General features: G+C 54.2%; 1 protein-coding gene across 3 annotated transcripts in view; it reads right to left on the reverse strand.

Annotated features, from left to right (window-relative positions):
* The window catches only part of Myzap (myocardial zonula adherens protein), a 77,473-nt gene that overhangs the window by 27,773 nt on the left and 28,778 nt on the right, over positions 1-20,922 (reverse strand). For 2 of the 3 annotated variants that reach the window (XM_004628871.2, XM_004628870.2), the window contains exons 5-10: positions 20,677-20,790; positions 18,220-18,372; positions 16,964-17,089; positions 16,316-16,444; positions 13,090-13,169; positions 11,420-11,525 (exon numbers count right to left, since the gene is read on the reverse strand). In XM_004628871.2, the coding sequence (XP_004628928.1) occupies positions 11,420-11,525; positions 13,090-13,169; positions 16,316-16,444; positions 16,964-17,089; positions 18,220-18,372; positions 20,677-20,790 (708 nt within the window). Of the gene's footprint in view, positions 1-1,783; positions 5,291-11,419; positions 11,526-13,089; positions 13,170-16,315; positions 16,445-16,963; positions 17,090-18,219; positions 18,373-20,676; positions 20,791-20,922 lie in introns of those variants that run through there. The other variant, XM_023712686.1, reaches the window with a different exon arrangement.

The following is a 20,922-nucleotide window of genomic DNA, read 5'->3' on the forward strand; positions in this document are numbered from 1 at the left end:
GCGGCAGGTAGAAAAGGGAGGGGAGGAAGCAGCAGATTTATTCCCGTGGTTTCCTTCAGAGACTCAGTGCCAGGAACTGAATAGCTGTACTGAGAAAAACTGTACACCTGCGCAAAACTGGTGATTTTTAAAAATGGTATTTTCAAAAATGTTCCCAAAGCTCAAGGGCCTGAAATATCAACTGCCTTTCTCCTCCTCCCAGCTTTCTACCTTCTCCCTCCTGCTTGCCCAGGGCCCTTGCCTGAGGTGCCCCTTGGGGCTCGGATCTAGTCAGCCATGAGAAGCTACTGCGGATGTTTTCTTTGTGTGGTGCTGCATCCGCCACTACTGTTCTCCAGCTACTTTTCCAGAACCTTCCTTTACCCATCACTCCCTCCTACATCCAGTCAAACTGCACTAATGCTCCTTGACTTCACTCTATGTATTCTAGTCTGCATGTCTTTGTTTTTATTTATTCTTTCTCTTATCCGGTATGACCTTTCCACCCATTCAGTCCTGCGTACAACAATCCAACCCATCCTGCAAGACCTTGTGAAGCCCTCCCGCCTCCCTGGACTCTCTGCCCATGCCAGAGTCCGTTCACGGGCCTGGGCTCTGTGCTAACAGGCGCTCAGTGCACATGCCGTGGGCAGGTCCTCACCTCCACTTCTGTGGAGGGACAACTGGGAACGTTGTCAGGCTATTGGTGAGGAATCAGAATCACGGAAAAGAGCTGTGATTTGCTCACAATGCACAGACCCAGAAGGGAAATACAAAGGCGTATTTTGTGTACTCTGAGCCTGTCCGACATTCCTGCACTTCCCTGAGAGGACACCACAGCTGCAGTGCTACCCTGGAAGTCAGGAATGAGACCAGAAGTGAGCAGTGAGGCCGGCAGTCAGGAGTGAGGCCGGCAGTCAGGAGTGGGGCCGCGCTGGGAGGAAGGCTAACTGTGAGCCCTTCTGCAAAGGATCTTAGTCACCATGGTTGATATTTGTGTGTTCCCAGCACACACAGCTCACCTCCAATCACATTCTGCCTCATGTTCTGATGCATTTAAGTGTCAGTCAGAGATTCCTGAGAGAAAAACTCTTATTTCACAAAAGGCATTTCTTATACATATCCTGTGTCAGCAGAGATGAGCTTCCCATATGTGGTACCTGGCTACAGCGCACGCGCGCACACACACATCCCGACTCACAAGGACTGCCCAGGGGCAGGAGGTCAGCAATAGTCCCAGAAACTGTTACTGGGTTCTGGGGCACTGAAGTCTTTCAGAGAGATGGTGCAGAGATTCCGTCATGAGCAAAGAACTGGTCAAGACAAGTGCAAATGGTAGTGAGGCTTCACATTTATTAAAGGCAGGAGAAGAAAGAGCTCTGCAGAGCAAGACTGGGCGAAGTAAAAGTAGGAAAAGAAGTCCCCTCTGCAGCGCCAGAGTGGGGCACTGAGCGAGAGCATGGTGGACAAGAGCTCAACAGCAAAGGTCCTTTTCTGTCTCCCACTCCTCAAGCTGACTTCTGGACTAGACTAGGGAAGTCTATGTATCAAACTTTAAGACGTGCTCTGTGCATGTGTGCTGGAACTGTGCAATGAAGAGGTCACGCCTGCTTCCTCAGCCAGTGTGCCATGCCCCAATCTCATGCCTCAGTGTGGCAAAGGGGAAAGAACAGCAGGTTGGCAAAGGTGACATGAAAAAACTAGTGGGCAATGGCACTGGAGAAACAAGATTTCCATGCACCAGTCCCCAAAGGAGCCTTACTCATACAATACACGAAAATTAAATTCCACATGGTTTGTTCTTTATTTGTCCAAAACTATTTATTGAGCATCTACTATATACCAGTGACCATTCCAAGTGTTAGGGGTACAGTCATAAACAGAAGAAAATCCCTGCCTCCTGGAATTTACATTCTACTGGAGGGAAAAAGAGATAACAAACAGGAAAAAAGGTGAAGTGATCAGTGCTACGCAGAAAAAAGATATGGGAGTGATGGAGGGCAGACATGCGGGTGGTAACTAAAAATCTAAAGGAAAAGAAAATTTTAAAACTATTACAGAAGATATGTTTATGACAAATAAGGCACACAGCACAGCACAGAAACGCTGACAACTGTTAGCACCACAGAAATTTAAAAATTATACAAGAGAAACAACAAACACTTCTGCATAGGAGACAGCAATGCCGGACAATTTTTTTTTTTTGATGATTATATGAATAATCTGCAGAGTCCATACAAATGAGCAGGAAGAAAGACAAAAACCTCCTATCAAAATGTACAAGGGATAGGAACACAAATTCATAAAGAAGGACACTGAAGTGTCCAGTGACCTCATGAGAAGTCATTCGTTCTCACCACTGGTAATGGGTAGAAATCAGACTGATGCAAATCAAAATGTAAAGAATGAGATTCAATTTCATGACTGGCCAAAATTATAGTGCATCGAGGGCCATGTGGTGGTGAATGTCTGCAAAGCTCTGCTGTACCCAACGCGACGGGCAGCGTTGTGCACAGCAGAGCACCAGCTGCGCCCAGTGACCCCGACCCTACATCAGCCACCTCCTGGCAGCGCCCCCCATGTGTGCTTGTTAGTGAAAGACACATACAGACAGGTTTCCCTCTGTTGTGGGAAAATAAGACTTTGAAAATTAAACCTGTAACTACAGGACAAGCAGATTGTAATGTATCAAACACAGTACACTTATTACTGAAACGAAGAATTTAATCTGTAATATTAAACACTTAGGAAAAAATGTTGACAATGCTACTTGTTATTTAAATTATAAATTAAAATTTGTGTAAATTTTTAGACACACACTAGGCTGGGTACTAATACGAGGCCTGCATCTCTGTGATAGACGTGTGGGATGGCAGGAGGAGGGGAGAGCTGGGCAGGAGAAAGACAGGACAGCTTTGTCTTTGCCTGTAATATGTTATTTGCAAAAGGCAGTGGAGGAGACAGGTTGTGTTTTTTGTTGTACTCTATAATTTCCTGTACTTTAATTTCCTTTCATAGTTAAAAACTAAGAAATGACAAAGCCTGGCTTTGGACTCAAAGATCTGGGTGTAGACCAGAGCCTTGACGATTTGCTGAGATACTGCTGGCTACTGATATTTTCTGACTCTAAACCTCATTTGTAACTGGGCGAGTCATGCCTCGGTGGAGGTGAACAGGGCAGGACGGGGTCTGTCTCCACAGCCTGAGGGCAGAGGCTACTCTGCTGTTGGCGAGGCTTCGGACACCAACTGTGCAGCCTTGTATGTTTTCTAGGGGCAGAAATTTGCACCTGCTCTCTGGGAAAATGCTCACGGCCAACCAGAGGCCATTTCTACAAAGAGAACGTGGGTTCAGTGACACTGCTGCAAAGAGACCTTCTCCTAGAAAGGACAGTTTGCGGGAAAATGTGCCCACCAATTCCTGCCGTGGGCATGCCTGCAGTAGATTGCCGGGGAGGGTGGACACCACTGTGTTCTCCCAGATGCCTTCTAAAGAATTCAGGCAGTAAAGAAGTAACTGATGCATGTTAACCACTAGGCCCCGAGACCCTACGCTTGGATGGACTGTCACAAATTCTGCCTGAAACCCTTGCAGAGCATCTCCTCTGGGGGGCGCTGGGGTCCAGTGAAGGGCAGGGTGAGGGAGGAGGGGTGGGTGGGGAGGTGGGGCAGGACTTAAACACTGAACTGAGGCCCGGCTGGCAGTACATCCAGTTAACAGAAATGCCACCGTGTAGGCAGGAAAGAGGTCAGCGAGGCTCACCCGCAGAGGCAGAGCAGAGCAGATGGAGATGGGTCCTGTGGGGTAGGGGAGGCAGGCTCGAGATCTCCAGGAAGTCAGACCCTGAGGCTGGGGCGAAGAAGGCACATGCAGTGTGAGCACAGAGCAGCAGGAGGCGCTAAGGCGGGTGTTGCCCTCTGGGTGCTTTGCTCCCCATCTGCCGCATTAACCAGGCTCCTCAGGCCGTAGGCTGTCCGAAGCCAAGAAGAAGACTCCAGGACGGAAGAAGCCTGCCACCCCGCTGACTCACACCAATGGCCCACTCCTCAGAAGGCCGCAGCAGTCCCTAAATTCACGTTATTCCACTTTCAGAAATGGTAACAAGTCTGTTCCACCAGAACAAATGCCAGAGACATTTCCACCAGAGACTCAGAAACATGCCAGAGCAGTAAAGGAGCCCCCAGAAACGGTGCAGGATAAGGTCTGCAGGAGTAATTTCCCACGGTGACGCAAGCCCCCTGCAGACCCCGCAGCGCGTGCAGGGTCTGCATTTGAACTGAGCACCGTGCCCGCCAAAATGGCCACCTGCGAATGCAGATTGTGCATCACTTCCTCCCCTTCCCTCGCCCTTTTGGCCTAAGCTGGGCAGAAGCACCAAAATGCAGACCAGAGGCAAATCTCAGCAGGAAGGTACCCACATAGCCCCTTGCCATGGACATGCGGTGGGAGAGGAGAAGGAGGCCCTGGCCCAGGGACCCTGCCTCCAGGAATTCACGCCGACAGCCCAGCCCACTGGCTTGAGGGCCAGTGCCACCCTTGACTAGACCGCTGCCCCTGTACCTCTCACTGGGTGCATTTCTGGAGAAATACCAGCATGTGTGGCTGTCGAGCAAAACCTCTACCAAAACAGATGCATGGAGTGTGGGGCCCAGACGGCATTCTAGCAGACAGACTTCTCTTTTTCTTGGCTGAGTTGTCCATTCAGTGACAGAAGCGGGCCAAGCCACTTAAGATGAGCAAGACGTTGGCCAGTGGTGTTGACAGCCATGCAGAAAGGAAAGTCTCAGGGCCACCTCCCAGAAGCACACTTTGTCACACTGCGTGGATGCCAGGCTGCTTATGCAGGGCGTGGGTGCGGTCCAGGACAGAGCTCTTCCTGCGGGCGTGTGGGTCCTTCGCGCTCTGTGCCACCTTCCCCCAGAAGAAGTCCTTGGCAGCCTTCCTATAAGGCAGGGCTCGACTTTCAGGGCGTTAGGCCAGGCTCCACTTACTTTCCGGATGACTTTTAGGAATAATTTTTCAGTACAGGACTTTCTTGGAGGTCTAGGAACTCAAGTTTCTAAATATGCTCTGCGGATTTTTCTGTTTTCCTGACTCAGCTTTGTGAGGCTGTCCAAGTTGAGGCTACCGTGTGTGGTGTCCTCACCACAGAGGGCCCGCATGGCCAGGTCGTCCCATCTTGTTCCTCAGTACCACCTGCTCCCCAGTCACGGTCGGTGAAAAGAACCTCTTCTACCCCCAGCAGACGGCCAGGCCATCATCTTCCAAAGAGCCGGAGACTAAGTCTGGAGAAGAGCTCGTGCGACATGATCTGGAGGGTTCAATCGAGGGAATTAGGGCTGCGCACGAGGCCCGCACCTCCCCGCCCCCACGCGGCTCTCTGCACAGGCAGCCAGCCAAAGGCTACTCCTCCGGGTTTTACATTTCTGTACACCAAGGTTTTACAGATGAACCCTGTCCCAGCAAATAGAAGAGGCAGTTGCGATGGGAGATTTGGGGGAGGGGAAAAATTTTAAATTAAAATTTTATCTTTGCTTTCTCTGTCAGTGTTCTACTTAAGAGTCTGATGGGCTGGGGATGGAGTTCAGTGGCATAGCCCCTGCCTGGCAAGCATGAGGTTGTGAGTTCAATTCCTAGTACCAGAAGAAGTGGGGGGAGAGGGGAGGAGGGGGAGGAGGAGGAGAAGGAAGAGGAGGAGAAGAATCTGATGGTTACAGAGCACAGAAAGACAACAAAACAACCCGCAGGCTCCTAGGGGAAGTGATGGCCTTCTGTATTAGTCAGGACAGCACCCAGCTATTCCTGCTAAAAGTCCCTTCCCTTTACTTCAGGTGTGTTTACCCATTAGTGGACAGCTAGGATTTAATGTGTATTTACCATATTCCATTACTATAGTATTACCATATTATTATATATCTTTAACTCCTATCAAAACCCTCTTTATCCTGTACTCTTGTTATTCTCATTTTGCAGATAATTAAATGAGTGACTTTCCAAAATGCCCTCAACTAGGAAATTTAGGTGGGCTTGACTCTGCAGTTCATGCTCAGTTATTCTTGGGGCCAGCTCTCTGGATGCAGGGGTGCATGCAGACCTGAGGCCTGCAGTGTAGGGGACAGAAGCCCAGAAACTCGAAGCCCTGACTCTGAGGAGCCCCCGGTCACCTGTGCCCTGGTGCACTCATCTCCCAAGGCATAGTGAGGTACCATGCCATCATCATCCCTCTGACACGGGCTAGAGGGAGAAGCAGACAGCTGCCCACTGCATCAAAGGAACTGCAGGGGTTCTGCTTTGTCCCTTACTCCAGAAGTGGCTGCTGTGAATGTTACTTCACCAACGCTCTTTGCCCATCTGTGACCACTCCAGGAGGCCTGCTGCAGGTCTTCTGCATCAACAGAAGGGGACTGTGAAGCCAGGGCGAGGGCAGATCCGCGCGCAATGCCCAGCAAGCAGAGGGCTCCAGCCTGCTGGGGGAAGTCCCTGACTCACAGGGCATGACACAGGGTGGGCTCTGTCCCCGCCTAACAAGTGCTCCTCCTCCTGCTCCTCTTCCCCAGTAACGCCTCCCTCTATCCACACACGGTCTGGAAGCATCTACAGGCTGGATGCCACGGATCAGGGCAGCGTCAGGACTGAGCTGTGTGGGGTCCTCAAGGACGCCGAGTCCCAGGCGTGGATGTGCCTTCCCCTCAGTGCTCCTCTCCCTGGTCTGGTCTGCAGGACCTCTCCTGCAAGTTTACCACAGCTTCCCTGTGCATGCAGAGGCTTCAAGGGAGGCAGCCGAGCGCACCAAGGTGGAGCCAGCCAGGGAGCCTCGCTGCCCTGACTGGAGGGGTGGAGGAACAAACCAACCCCTGTGGGAGGAAACATTCACCACATCGCTAACATCTCCCCAAGGCATAGTGAGTACTGGAAAATGAGAAGAAAAATAAGATGAAATGTGGGGCTGGGCGTAAATCGCTGCTTATCCAGCTGAATAATATCGTTGCCCACTAGCAAAGTGTAACCCTGCCCTCTGGAGACTCTGCTGTCTCCTCAGGTCCCCTCTCCTTGCAGTCAGGCAGCAGGCTGGACCTCAGGGAGAGCCAAGGAGGCTGGATGACCTTGTATATGGATGAGCTTGTGCGTGGGACCCCGGCTACCCCAGCTTTCCCGGGGCCTTTCCTGGCAACCTAACAGATGCAGCCTGTTCAGGACAAAGCACGAACCCCAGCAGGGCTTGTTCACACAATGCGCAAAGCCTGAGGGCAGCACAGCAAGAGCAGGCACGCAGCTCGCCACGTGCCCGGCCAGGCCGGGCAGGGCAGGCGGTAGACAGGCAAGAGCTCCTCCTCAAGTGCTGTTTTTCCCCAGTCCCTTGGTATTTCTCTACATACTACTTTCTAGAAAACTTTAAATGTCTAAAAGGGGCACATGTGGAGCTTTTTTTTTTTTTTTTTTTTTTTTTGTGGAACCTGGAATTGAAGTCAGGCCCTTGCGCTTGTCAGGGAAGCACTTATTCTACTGAGCCATCTCCCTGGCCTGTTGTTTTGTTTATTCATTATTTCTATAGGAGCTGGAGGCAGCTGGAAAACAGGGTTGGGAGGAGCAGGCCAGGCCCTGCTGTCCATGACTAAAGACTGCATTCAGCACTTGGTGAGCCTGACCTGGTAAGAGGCGGACCACGTCTTTGTTTCAAAAGGGCCCATTCCCACCATGAGCCCTGTGGACACAGCACAAGTCCTCATCTTTCCACACGGTGGAAATCAGATGGCCACGGAGCTAGGACCACAAAACCCTGGGCCAGTCACTTGCTGTTTAGGTTACCGCTGTTGTTGCTGTCCTTGCAAAGTGATGTTTCACTGAGGTGGGAAAAACACAGTCCTGACCACCTGAGGTCTGTAAGCGCCTCAGGCTGCTGCCTGGCCGTCCATCATTTTAACAAGGAACATTTCTTCACAGATATTGTTGCCCAAATACCCCACCAGGAGTGGAATCTGGAGTCGTATCAGGGTGGAGGTAAGACAGTGTCATAGACCTCCTGCCACAGGAGGGAGCTGTCCTTAAGGCCCGCCACACCTACCAGCAGCCTCTGTGCCAGGTCAAGTTTGCCTCTCTCTGGAGAGTAGACAGATGCCCACAGATAAAAACAGACTTCTAGTGTGGATTCCCAGGTTCCACAGAGATCAGTTCGTAGTCTGGACTTCTCAGAACCGGGCCCAAGTTCACTGACCCTGCTCATTATGCAAAGTCAGGACACTGCTGAGGTCGCAGGAAGAGGCACAGCCAGCCAATGAGAGGCATCTTCACCCGACGCTGTCGGGCTCCCTCCATGGGTCACTCAGCTCATGGAGTGCAGAGTTGTGGAGGAATCCTAGCCAGCGTCTAGCTGGACACACCCGGAATGAAGCCTACCGACCCTTTGGGGAGGCCAATGTTGGAAATGTTTCCTAAATTTCAAGCAAGCGGCTGAAATCTTCTTCTTTGAAAGTGCCATGAACCCAGTGGCTCTGGTGTGGCCTCGCACCACAACATGGCATAAAAACATTCTCCCTCTTGTACAAGCTGGTTGTCCGTGAGGTGCACTCAGACCTTGTTTCCTGCCTTGGCCACGCCCTGCCATCCTGTCATGTTCCTGAGTCACCAGGGACCTTCCCCAGGCCGGCCTGCTCCTGTGCTGAGTAAACCGCCTGGCTGTGTCCCTTACCCATGTTTGTCATTTTAAAACAACACATTCCCATGAATGTCTACAACCTCTGAGCTATTTCAAAACCATCCTTTGGTTGTAGAAGGTAACAGAGAATGCAGACAAACATCATTTTAACGGAACGATTGAGATCCTTCATACTCAGAGTAAAAAGCCTCTTTACAACTTAATGTCTCCATTCACTGCTGAAGCCCAGCGAGCCCCTGGGTGCAGCTGAGCCCGGGCCTCGCAGCCAGCGCCCCCAGATCTCAGCTGAGCTCACAGGAGGCAGGAGGCTAAGCGCCCACCACGCCCTCACACCGCAGAGCGGGCCTCTGTCCATGGGCTGCACACCTGAGAAGCCATCCAGCCTCTGATCCAAGCACTTAGACGTGCAGACATTCCACTTGTCATCGGTCCTTAGACAACTCCGCGTGCTGTTTACAGCATTCACGCTGCATTAGCTATCACAAGCGGTCTCGAGGCAGTTTAGATGCAGCCTATGAGAGAACTGCACAGGCGAAGTGCAGGTGCTGTGCCCTTCCGTGAGAGACTTGGCACCGGAGGATTGTAGTGCCCTGGGGGTGGTAGCCCTGGAGCGACACCCCCAGTAGCAAGAGACAGAGAGCTGTGCGGGCGCGTGCACGCACACGTGTGAGAGTGTGTGTTCCCCCCACTTGCTCCCAGTTCCTTATATTATGGAAGTGGGATGTCAAACACAGACTTCTGAGCATCTCAAAATGTCTTTCTGTCGCTCTTGCGTTTTTGAGACGGGGTCTCCTTCTATAGACCAGGCTAGCTTTGAACTCACTGTGTAGCCCAGGCTGGCCTTGAACTTGCAGCGATCCTCCTGTTTCAGCCTCCTGAGCACTCGGATTATAGGGGTTCACCTCGCTGAAAGTGGCTTTTTAAAGACAGTGTCCCCAAGTTCTGTACCAGCCTTGAATCCTTCCAGGCAATCTGTGTGAGGTTCGAGCCACTGGTCCTCTAGTGTTAGGCACGAGCACAGTGTTCGCTTCCCAGAAGTGCAGTGGCAGAAGTGCAGGCCCAGGTTACGAAGCCCACAAGGAAACCGAGGTGCCCAGGCCCCAGATGAGACGCTCCAAAGCAGAAGCTCCGGCTGCAGCTCACGACGCTGAGCCGGAGCCGCTATCCCTCCGGAAAAGCTCCCGATGGCACAGAGGGCCGGGGAGGGGCAGCACCCCCACACCCACCGAGGGTGCTGCTCCTGCCTGGGGGCACACGGCACAGCCAGGTGTGAGCCCGCCCCACTGAGTCCCTGGGAGCCATGGACAGCTCCCCCCAGTGCGGCTGGGCTTCCCCTGTGGGGACGAGACATTTACCTGCGTCCTCTCACCCTGCGCCCAGCATAAAAGGGTCCCTGCCCTCACCACTCCCCGTCCCTAACAGTGCGACACTCACATCCCCAACATGCTGTATGGTTAGTGAAAGAGTGCTGCGTGTGTGCACACGTGTACATGTGCGTGTGTTATGAGGGACTGGATCCACGGAGCAACACTCTCAACCCTTTTTCATTGTTAATTTTGAGGCAAGTGAGCTATGGCTCACCAAGTCACAATTGCCAAGGCTTGGCTCCAGCATGCAATCTCCTGCCTCAGCCCGCTGGAGCGCTGGGATTACAGGTGTAATTAATTAGCCTTTATCATTTTGTATTTTACAAGTATGAATTATTTATTAATGTAGACATACTTTGGATTATAATCATTTATTGATGAAGTAAATATCCTAGAGTGGTACGCAGTACAAGGAAAATGCCTTTTTCATTGTCCACTGGCAATGTTTAATAAAATGGATGCCATATCCTTTGCAATTTAGAGAAAGGAATTCTGACAAACCTGTTAGTAGTATTATTTTCTATCAGATTTTTAATGGCTGTTTTTTTTTTTTCCTGGTCTTTGAGGTAGGACTTCACTATGTATTTCAGGATATGCTTTTCACTATGAACTCACTTTATAGCCTCGGCTGGCCTGAAACTCACAGCAATTCTCCTGCCTCAGCCTCCTGAATGTGGGATTATAGCACCACCATGCCCAGCTCTCTTGGATTTTTTTTTTTACTGAGCAACAAAACCTATATAATATGTGACTAGTTTGGTCACGGCGCATGAGAGAGAGAGAGAGAGAGAGAGAGAGAGAGAGAGAGAGAGAGAGGAGGGGGGAGAGCGGAGAGCGGAGAGTGGAGAGCAGAGGACTGGGGGCCGTCGATGCTTTTGCTTTTACCTGTTAGAGAAACACAAACGCTCGACATACCTGCTAGAAAAAAGTCCGAAGCGGGACTCACCGCAGGGCACAGCTTTATTTCATGCGCACACTGAAGCAACGGATGGGGCAGGCAAGCGCTTCTTCTCCTGAGCTATATCCCCCGCCCCAAAGAAAGGAGGAGGAAGAGACCAGAGAGGCGAGAAAGGCGGGCAGGAAAGAGGACAAAGGGGGCAGCGTGGCAAACGCACCAGAAAGGCCAAGCCCCGGGCAGCAACGGTGCGTGGCAGGCAGGGCGGCGGCAGCGCAGACACCCGAGGCCGGCGCCTCTCTTGTCCCCCGTCGCGCCCTGAGCACTTGTTCCCCAGGCAGCAGCCCTGAGAGAGGCCGCACCCGCGAGCTGCACACCCTCCGGAGACTAGAAGCGCCACTTATGGGAAGGTCCGCCTTGAGCCTAAGGCCATGGCCTGGGCAAGCTCGCTTGCGGGCCGCAGGGAAGCGGGCAGCGTGGGCACGCTCAGGCTGAGGTCCCGCGGGCAGCCGCGCCAGCACCTACCTCCTCCACCATCTGCTTGACTTTCTTCTGCTGGCAGTGCACCATGTCGTCCAGGTGTCGGATCCGCTCTCGGAGGCTGGCTGAGGCTTCCTCCAGCTGCCGATACCTGGCCGGGAGAGAAAGGCAGCTGCGTCGGGCTGCCAGGACCCGCGCCCAGGACCCGCACCAGCCAAGGGCGCAGCCTCCAGGAGCACTGCCAAGGCCCGGGGATGGAGCGGCAAACGCGCTGTGCTTCCCGTGCACAGTGATGCGGCACACCAAGTTGAGTCTACTCTGGCAAGGTCTCTCCCCACCACGCGTGAGTTTTACCCTGCAGAAGGACAGCTGCTGTGCCTTCCAGGGCCACAGAGGGAATGTACTTCCCATTTGTAAGTATGCAAATCCCTCTCCTCTCCTTTCCCCCTCTCCTCTTCGCTCCCTCTCCTCCCCTCCCCTCTTCTTCTCTCCCCTTCTCTCCTCCCCTCTCCCCTCTCCTCTCCTCTCTCTCCTCTTCCGTCTCTCCTCTCTCCTCTCCTTTCTCCTGTCTCTCCTCTCCCCTCTCCCCTCTCATCTCCCCTCTCCTCTGTCTCTCTCCCTCTCTCCCCTCTCCTGTCTCTCCCTCTCTCCTCTTTCCTCTCTCTCTCTCTCTCTCTCCCTCTCCCTCTCCCTCTCTCTCTCTCTCCTGGGTCACTGGCTGATTAGAAGATCTAGCTGGGGACTATGAGGAGAACAGAGGAGCAGGAGACTAGCGGCTCAGCAGAGCATCTGAAAGCCAGTGCCAGGCTCTCGGGAAGCCTGGAGTCACAGCTGCCAGGGCGTCACGTGCTTCAGATGCACAGGAGCGGCGGAGAGGCTGCAGCGCCGTGCCACGGGATGGTCAGCGCTCCGTTCGCCAGAAGCACCTCCGTGCTTCCGGGACTGTGCTGGGGACCCAACAGGGGGTTCTTCCACTGTCCAGCTCGGGAAGGGCCTGGAGCTCTTTTCCTTTCTTTCTTTCTTTCTTTCTTTCTTTCTTTCTTTCTTTCTTTCTTTCTTTCTTTCTTTTTTTCTTTCTTTCGGTACGAGAATCAAACTCGGCCTCGCACTTGCCGTGCCGTGCCGCGCCACTGAGGTACGCCCCGGGCCTGGAGCTCTCCCAGCTCTGCCCCCAGCACCAACATGCACACCTGCAGAGACTCCCACTGCCCTGGAAGCCCCAAATCCCACAGGGGCACGAGCTCGGGAGCCCCAGTGACTCCAGCCCTCCAGCTTCACCCGCGAACGCTGGCTCCTCAGCTGCTTCCTTCCCAGAAGAGCTAGTTTACTATTCTCACACTTTCTAACTAGGGTTTTGTATCCTCATAGCTAAGTGCAAGGTTTGGAGGCAAACCAAGTTCTTTTCCGTTGTTTTCCAGGACAAATGTTAGGAACCACAGCTGAAGCATTTTTGCAGCTCCCAAGGTGCATGCTGTGGCGCTGAAGGTTACAGAGAGCTCAGACCGGACTTCGCCACTGGCCACAGAACTGGCCACCTCCCGAGCCAGGAAGACGCCCAGGCAGCGCAGGGTGCAGCCAGCACACAGCAGCCTGCCCCACCCTGAGGCTCTGGGGCCAGAGTCGCCCTGGCTAGGATCCTAACACAAGGCACAGGGCCCTCGGCCCCAGGGCAGCCCACCCCTGCACGCCCTGCCAGGCAGAGGCCTGCACCCTACCTCTCCTTGTCAGCCGCAGGGATCTCCCCAGACATTTCCGTCTCATGCTCCAGAAGCTGGAGTTGCAGCTGGTGCCGCTCCTGAAACAGCCAGATACGGCGGGTGAGTGCAGAGGGGACCCCGACTAAACTGTGCAGGGAGCCCCGGACCTGGCAGTCCTGCTGCGCGAGAGGCCCAGGCCACGCAGCACCCTCAGCTGTACACCCGGCCCTCTCCCAGAACCTGAGCAGATGTGCTGCTGGGCGGGTGCAGGTGCGTTTATGGGTAGCATCAAACACCTCGGGTAAAACCACACTGTAGATTTGCTAAGTAGTACTGCATCACCCCACACCCAGGTGTCTTCTGAAAATATACCATCTAAATAGCGACAGCCAGGGCCGGCCAAATAGCTCAGTGGATTAAAGCGCCTGCAAGCAGGCACAGGGGCTGGGGGTTCAATCCTCAGGCCTGCCATGCCGGACCCACCTCCTGGGCACGCTGAGACTGCAATTGAGACTGGGTGTGGTGGTGCACCCTGTAATCCCAGCTTTTGGGAGGCTGTAAACAGGCAGATCACTATGAGTCTGATCTAGTAGTGAGATCCTGAACAACCTGGAGACCCTTCCTAAAATACTAAAAATAAATAACAACAGCCAAGGCAGGAAGTCAGTAGCTTGTGACCTTGTAAAATTCTTGACTATTACCTAAGTCATCAAAAACAAAAGGCTCTGAAATTCTGATAATGTTCTGTGGTACTTATACAGTGCACCCACTCTCACAAATCAGTTATGAGTGATTTTGAGTGATTTCCCCAGACTGCAGCAAACCTTTACAAAATACATAGATTCCAAACTCCTTTTCCAACAACCTATTAAAAGCAAATCTCTGAAAACTTAACTCCTACAATTTCCAAAGCTGCCGAGGGGCGCCTGGGGCACAGCAGGGGGGCCACTGCGATGGGGAACAGGGAGATTAGGGAAGACCCTGATTTGGGATTGGGTACTGTTTCAAAAATCTCTGCAGCAGACACACAGCCTCACAGCCTGGCCTGGCAGAGAGCCCCTCCTGCCCGCGCATGTGCACGGGACGAAGCTCCACTGACCCCGAGCCGAGCGTGCAGCTCGCACAGGTGGGTGCCCCCCTCCCCCCAAGTGTCACAGGCAGCTCAAGGTCGCACTGCGGCACATTTTAAAATTTACTCTTTAAAATAAAAATAAAAGTGCAACAAGTCCTGAGTGTGTATCGCACAACCATTCCATCCCTTTACACATGCCTGTGCAGCCACGCAGGCCCAGGACAGGCGACCACCTGCTGCCCCAAAGCCCCAGAAAGGGCACTCCTTAGGGGATTTCCACTGACAACATAGAGGTTCTCAGTAAACTGAAGCATGCAGCGGGGAAGTCACTCAAAAGCACGTCTGGCTTCATACAAAATCCAGAAATAAAGGACAATGAGGTACAAACACTGTGCCTGGAGTGGGACAGAGGTCTGGCCAGAACCTGCTTGCATAGATTATCCCTGAAGATGAAGGGTGCAGCCTAACCCTAGCGAAACACAGGAAGTTCTCAGCCAGGCCAGGTAGAGCACACCTGCAATCCCAGCACTCTCGGAGGCTGAGGCAGGAAGGTGGCACATGGAGCGCAGCCTGGGTAACTGAGCAATTTAGCAAGACCCAGACTCGAGGCGAAACTCAAGAATTGGGGTGGCAGCTTACTATGAGGGCCCTGGGCTCAACTGCCAGTGCTGTGAAAAGAACAAAGAAGAGATTCGCCAGCCTAGCTGGAAAGAGAGACGTAGAGATGGGACAAAAGTTTGACCAAGGGAGAAAAGGTCATCACAGTGGAAGGAACTGCCTGTGCCCCCAATGCTAGCGGGGAGTCTGAGTCACCGCCTCCTGGGTCTCCCTCGACTCAGACCCCACACGGAGCTGGGAGGGACACTAGAAGTTCCACACCTCCAGGGGCACAAAGAAGGTCAGTTATAAAAGCTAGCTACAGGGTAGGTGTTCCCGCAAGCCTGTAACAAAATGAAAATCAGGGCTTGGACAGGACTGAGCCCTTCACCCGGGGCCAGGCCAGAGGCTAGTGCCCGTGTGAGCGTCTCAGTTACTTCTCATAGAAGCCGTCAGGATAAGGGTGAGCATTGTCAGCATTTCACAGGAGAGACAACTGGGCTTGGGAATGTGAGCTAACTGCTCACTAGGAAGCAAGGCGAGACCAAAGCCGGGTCTGCTGATGCTAAGCTCTGCCTGGCCACAGCCCAGACTCTGGAAGATGCCGCCCCTGCCGCCCCGGCCGCCCAGAGACAGCGCTGGCCTTAACTGTGGGAATTTCCCTCGGTCTCCAGCACCACCTCCAGTCCATGCCCTGCCAGCGCTAAAGGGGCTGCCGCCTCGCCTCAGTAGAAGGTGGGCTCTGTTCTCAGGGATAGAGGGAGACTGCAACCCCAAACAAGGACACTTGCTGCGGAGGGGCCCAGGGACCCAGAAGCTCTGCGTGGGGAGCCTATTAGGGTTCCCACACTGGTCGGAACCCTGGGGGCTTGGGCACAGAGGGACCCTGGGCAGACACTGGGAGTCACAGCAAGCTGGCAATGTCCTGGTTCCCACAGCTCACCTCTGTCTAACTAGAGAGCTGTTTCTCAGACCCAGGCTGGGGCCTTGAACTCTGGGATCTCGCCCAGGACGCAGGTGTCAGCGGCTGAACAGCGGCACCACCCTTCCTGTTCGCCTCCCTCTCCTGCCTTCTTTCTTTCCTCACTTCCTGCCTGGTTTCAGCCCCCTCCCTTGTCTACACTGGACTTATCACCCCCTCCCTTGGGTGCCTGCCTCTCGCTTCTGAGGAAACCCAACTGGGCCTGGTTACTCTATGGCAAGCCCATTGCATGGGCAAAGTGAGGCTGCCAAAGTGTGGGGATTTTATGAAGAATTTCCTAGGGAATATTTCTTTTCAAAGTATCAGAGGGGCCGGGGAGATGGCTCAGTAGAATAAGCGCTTCCCTGGCAAGTGCAAGGGCCTAAGTTCACCCCTGGTTCCGCAAAAAAAAACAACAAAACATCAGAATAGTTGCTAAGGAAAGAAGTAGAACTTTGTTAGACTTCTGCATATTTTGGAGCTTTAAAAACAAACAAACTTGCAAACAGGCTGAGAAGAACCAGGACGGAGGGCTTCCGTGCTTCCTGGCAGGCCTGCAGGGACTGGGGGACACAGAAGCTCAGCTCGAGGAGGAAGACTGCGGCGCATGTCACCTTCTCCATGCGCTCAATGAGCCTGTCCAGCTCCCCGATCTTCTGATCTTTCTCCTCGAGGCTGATCTCCGCCGCTTGCATCTTCTTATTAGCCTCTTCAACTGCCTTCAGAAAACTGTTGGTTTCCTCCTGCAAAGCAGACACGCTCTCAGCAGGCCCGAGCCCTGGCTGCTCATCACTTCCCTCAGGCCTCCTGAGTGGCCCGCCAGCCCCGCAAAGCCTGACCTCCGACCTCAGGGCCTCTCACAGACAGCGGATGCAGCTTCTAGGTCCAGCCCCACGCCAGAAGGCCCTTCGAGGGGCCCGTTAGGGGCCTGGCTACTTTTTTCCTTTTTTCACCTTGAAGCTTTAAAAGTCAAAAAGGAGACTGACGGCTTAAGTAACACTAGGCTGGTGTGAGAACACCCCCATATTCATCAACAGTGTGGAGGGACCCAATGCCCGGGTTTCTCACAGGCTTACTCCGAAGAGAGCTGGGGTGGGATCAGAGAGGGGAAGCAGGCATTCGGGTAGAGGGTGGACGCGATGGGTGGCTGCACACAGGAAGGGCCCAGCTCGGGGCAGGAGGGGACACAGGAGGGAAGAGGGCAGCCGCTGGAGCCCCGGAGAGCGCCACCTCCGCACCACTGCCGCCATGGCCCTACGCACCAGGAGAGCCTCCCTCTCGGCGTGGTGCCGCCGCCGCTCCTCACGCAGCTCCTCCTCGTACTGGCCATACAGCTTCTTGGTCATCTCCCTCATGACCTCAGCGTTGGCCTCCTGGGAGGATTCCACCTGCAGAGAGACTCACTGCAGCACCACCCCCTGCGGGGTCCCACGCTGACCCTCTGCCTCCTGGGCTGGCTTCACGTGGACATCACCCAGGCCTGTGTCGCCACGAGAAGCAGGAATGCAAAGCAAGGGCGAGGGAGGAGGAAGGAGCCAGACAGAAGGCACATGGCACCACTGTGCCCAGGCTGTGAGGACGCTCGGGCACGGGTGTGCACAGGGGTGGGCTCCAAACCATTCCTGCCCTGGCCTATCCTCCACCAGGGTCGGGGGTGGGTTAGGCTCAAGTAAGAAGCCTGCCTCATCCTGTTGCTTCCTGTGTACCCTCCCAAGGGACGGGAAGCCTCCAACCCAGAAGGGCCACAAACCGGGCCATGCTGGCCGCTGGTAGGGCTCAGTCGAGTGGGCAGGCAGCGCTGAAGTGGGTCCCGACCGTGGCCTCCCACGAGGAGCCCGGCCACTGCTTTCATACCCTCGGCCTCCCTCCAAGTACTGCTGCCCCGGGGCAAGCACTGAGCTGCTGGGTGTGTGGCCTCCGGCTGAGGGGCGCATCCTTGGGCTCAGCAGGCTCGCTCCCAAGAGGGGCAGGCTGCCCTGACACTCCAATCCCCCTTCTTATCACGAGGCCAGTGTGGCACCGAGAAACCACAGGGTGGAAATTCCCAGGCGAGGCTGTCATGACCCAGAGCGGACTGTGTGTGCCACACACAGGTTGTATGAAATAACCTGAAACCTCGGAGCTTTTTTTTTTATCTTGGAGGCAAAATAAGAGGCAGAGGAGGGAGCACCTCTCCAGCTCCTTGGGTCGGATGAAGACCCATCAGCCTCGAGGACTGGCTGGCCCGAGACTTGGCCACTGGCCTGCCCTGTGTCACCCTGATGTCTGGTGACAGCCCCCCACAGACAGGAGAGCCAGGACAAGCACAGAGCAGGCTCCCCAAAAGCACCTGTGCTGGGGCAGAGACTCCACCCATAAACTTCTGACCTTCTCAGCAACAGCCTTTTTAGTTCAAGCCGCCCTTATGAGACTGGTCAAGAGGGTTGAAGATACAATGAAAGGGAAAGTGGGCCAGCCCACCGTGGGGGAGAGCAGGCGCGGGCGGAGGAGGGAGGACGCAGGGACTCGCGTGCCTCACCTTCATCCTCAGCAGCTGGTTCTCCACCTGCGCCGCCTCCAGCTGCCTCTGCTTCTCCCGCAGTTTGTCCACGGACGCCTCATACGTGTGCTGCAGATTCCTCATCTGATCCTTGATGTTGCTGTTTTCCAAAGTCACGTCCACAAGGGTTTTCTATTTAGATGAGAATCAAGCCAAGCCAGGGCCAGTGGCACTACGGCACACAGCCAGGCTCACACCCTGGAACCCTGTCACGCCACTGCTGCCACTACCTGGGCCCTCGTCCTGAGGGACTGGAGCCTTGCGGGGGTGGCTTCCTTTGGTGGCTGAAGGCTCTGCACCCCTGGGGCTGGGGGCCTGCAAGCCGCCCCTGAAACCTCCCACAGCAGCTGCCGGCAGTGCTATAGCTTGAGGGGGTGGAGATGGGCTAAAACGCTCTTTCCAAGGGAAAATGTGCATAACTACACACTTCACAAGGAAAGCGCCAGGTGTGCCAACAGCATCGCACGGTCCCACTAGCAAATCCAACAGGCGGTTTCCACTGTGTGATAGAATTATGGCTCTTTACTGTCTTCCTTCTTCCGCCTCCCTCTACCTGCTACATCTCTAGATCAGAATCGGAAAAAGACGAATTTTATAGAATGATAATGTCCCAGGGTTCTCTTGCAAGGGCTGTCACCACTGTGCTCCCCACTGCATGCTGGGTCAGTGACACGGCAAAGCTACCACAAGCTTCTCCTTGCTCCCAGGATGAAAGGGTGGGGACCAAGAAGCTCCGAAGCATGGAGCTGGTGACTGGGACCCTGCCTGGCCAGGGTCAAGAGTCCATGGTTATCTCCCAGGCCACCAAAAGGGACAAGTTTGTTTAACAATATGGTGCTGCTGCTTATTCCTCACTTCCAGGTTGGTCAGCCCCTTAGAGAATGGCTTCCACTGTCCCCAGCATCTCACCGCTTCACACAGGGTCAGGGCACGGCACCACCTCCCGGGCATCTACAACACCCAGTCAGGAGGCCTGGAAACAGCTCCCCTGCCCAAGCCCCTCCGGCAAGGTAAGCAAAAGCCCCACAGTGACCAGCAAACCAGTTGCTCTCGTCCTTGTCTGCCACAGCCAGCCCCTGCTGCCTGCTGGCCTCAGTTTACCCATAAAACAAAATGGTAAGAGACCATCTCCATCTCTTTCTAGTGCTCATATTCTGTGGAGTCAAAGCCCTGTTTGTAAAGACAAATGCAGTAGACTGGGCAGAAGGAAGAAGCTAGGGTCTGCACGAAAAAGAAGCTCAAGAACTCAATCGTAGGCTTCCCTGCTCAGTAGTGTCAGGCTCCCTTGGATGCCTGCACCGAGAGCCTGGACCACCTCGAGGAATCAGTGAGGGTCCTCGCTCAGGGCCGACTCTGTTCTAACAGCTGACCCCTGTGGTAAATGCGCAGACTGCTGGCCAGACAGCAAAGCTGAAGAATATTCCAGAAAACACTGGAACATTTTTCTCCATGGGGGAGAAAAACCAGCACATAGTATAGATACGAACCAAGTATGAACTCAGATGAGGCAAGCCCTCCATGCTGGGCTGGGAGTGAGGGGCATCCAGGAGGGAAGGAAGAAGGGCTCAGTTAGCATGCTTTCGGACCAGAGGAAGGGCGAAACAAAGGCTCCTCCTAACTGAGCCAGAGCCAGAGTGTGCCTTGGCCTGAGGCCAGGGGAAAGTGGCACACACAAAGAATGCAGGACACAGACATGGGCATCGCAGACCAACCAAACACAAGGGCCTGCTGCTGGGCGGGGGCAGAGCCCCATCCCTGCCATAGCGACCGCCTCAGCTGCTGTTGGAAAATACCCAGTTCAGGGGTGTGGCAACAGGCCCAACAGGGAGCTCCGTTTCCTTAGTCCTAAATTATTTATATAGGACTATAGGACCAGGGAGGATTTAAAATGGTTTGTGTATGTTTTAGGAAGCTGGTGAGACAATAAGGACCAAGTGAAGCTGGAGGAGTCAGAAAGGATTGTTTATATACTAGAAAATGAGCCCAGGGAGAGCTATTTAAGGGAACAGACTGCTCTGCTGGGGACATCTTCAAATGCAGCTGTGTGCCCCTAGGGGACTGCTCCGCTGGAAGAGAAACAACTACCTCAATGGATAGCTCTTAGCCAATAAAATTAATGAGAGGAATAATCCCCACAAATAGGCTGACAACACATCCTCTTGAGTGTAGGCTCCCCCGGTCTTCCTGTCTTTCTGGTACTGAGGATAGTCTTGGGTTTTTGCTAAGGCAAAATAATTACTAAATTAAAAAGAGCTCACCAACCTTTGGGAGCCACTTGCCATGAGCTACAGGTCGCTCTAGGTTAAGCCTGCCTTGTCTGTGACTGGGTGGCGCTTCGTGGGCTACTGGGACCACAAGGCACGTGCGTGCCGCGCTGCGCTGACAGTGATGGGCCCGCGGGCCTGGCTGCTGGGTGACAGCGGCGATGGCGCATACCTGCAAGCCAACGGAGTCCGACGCCAAGGCTGAGTTCATGGCATCGAAACTATCCAGGGCCGAGGACTGGGTCTGGATGTGGCTCTCTAGATAGTCCTGCCGGGCCTGGGAAACCTGGACAGAGGGGGAGACAGTCACCCGGCGCCAGGTGGCAGGGCGGCGGCGCTTGCTTCCCGGGACGGTAGCCCCAGCGACGGGCGCACGGTCGGGTGCAGGCTGGAGCGGGCGCGCGTGGGCCAGAGAGCA

The sequence above is a fragment of the Octodon degus genome, unplaced genomic scaffold, assembly GCF_000260255.1.
Source record: "Octodon degus isolate 3935 unplaced genomic scaffold, OctDeg1.0 scaffold00026, whole genome shotgun sequence".
In the NCBI taxonomy this organism is placed as follows: domain Eukaryota; kingdom Metazoa; phylum Chordata; class Mammalia; order Rodentia; family Octodontidae; genus Octodon; species Octodon degus.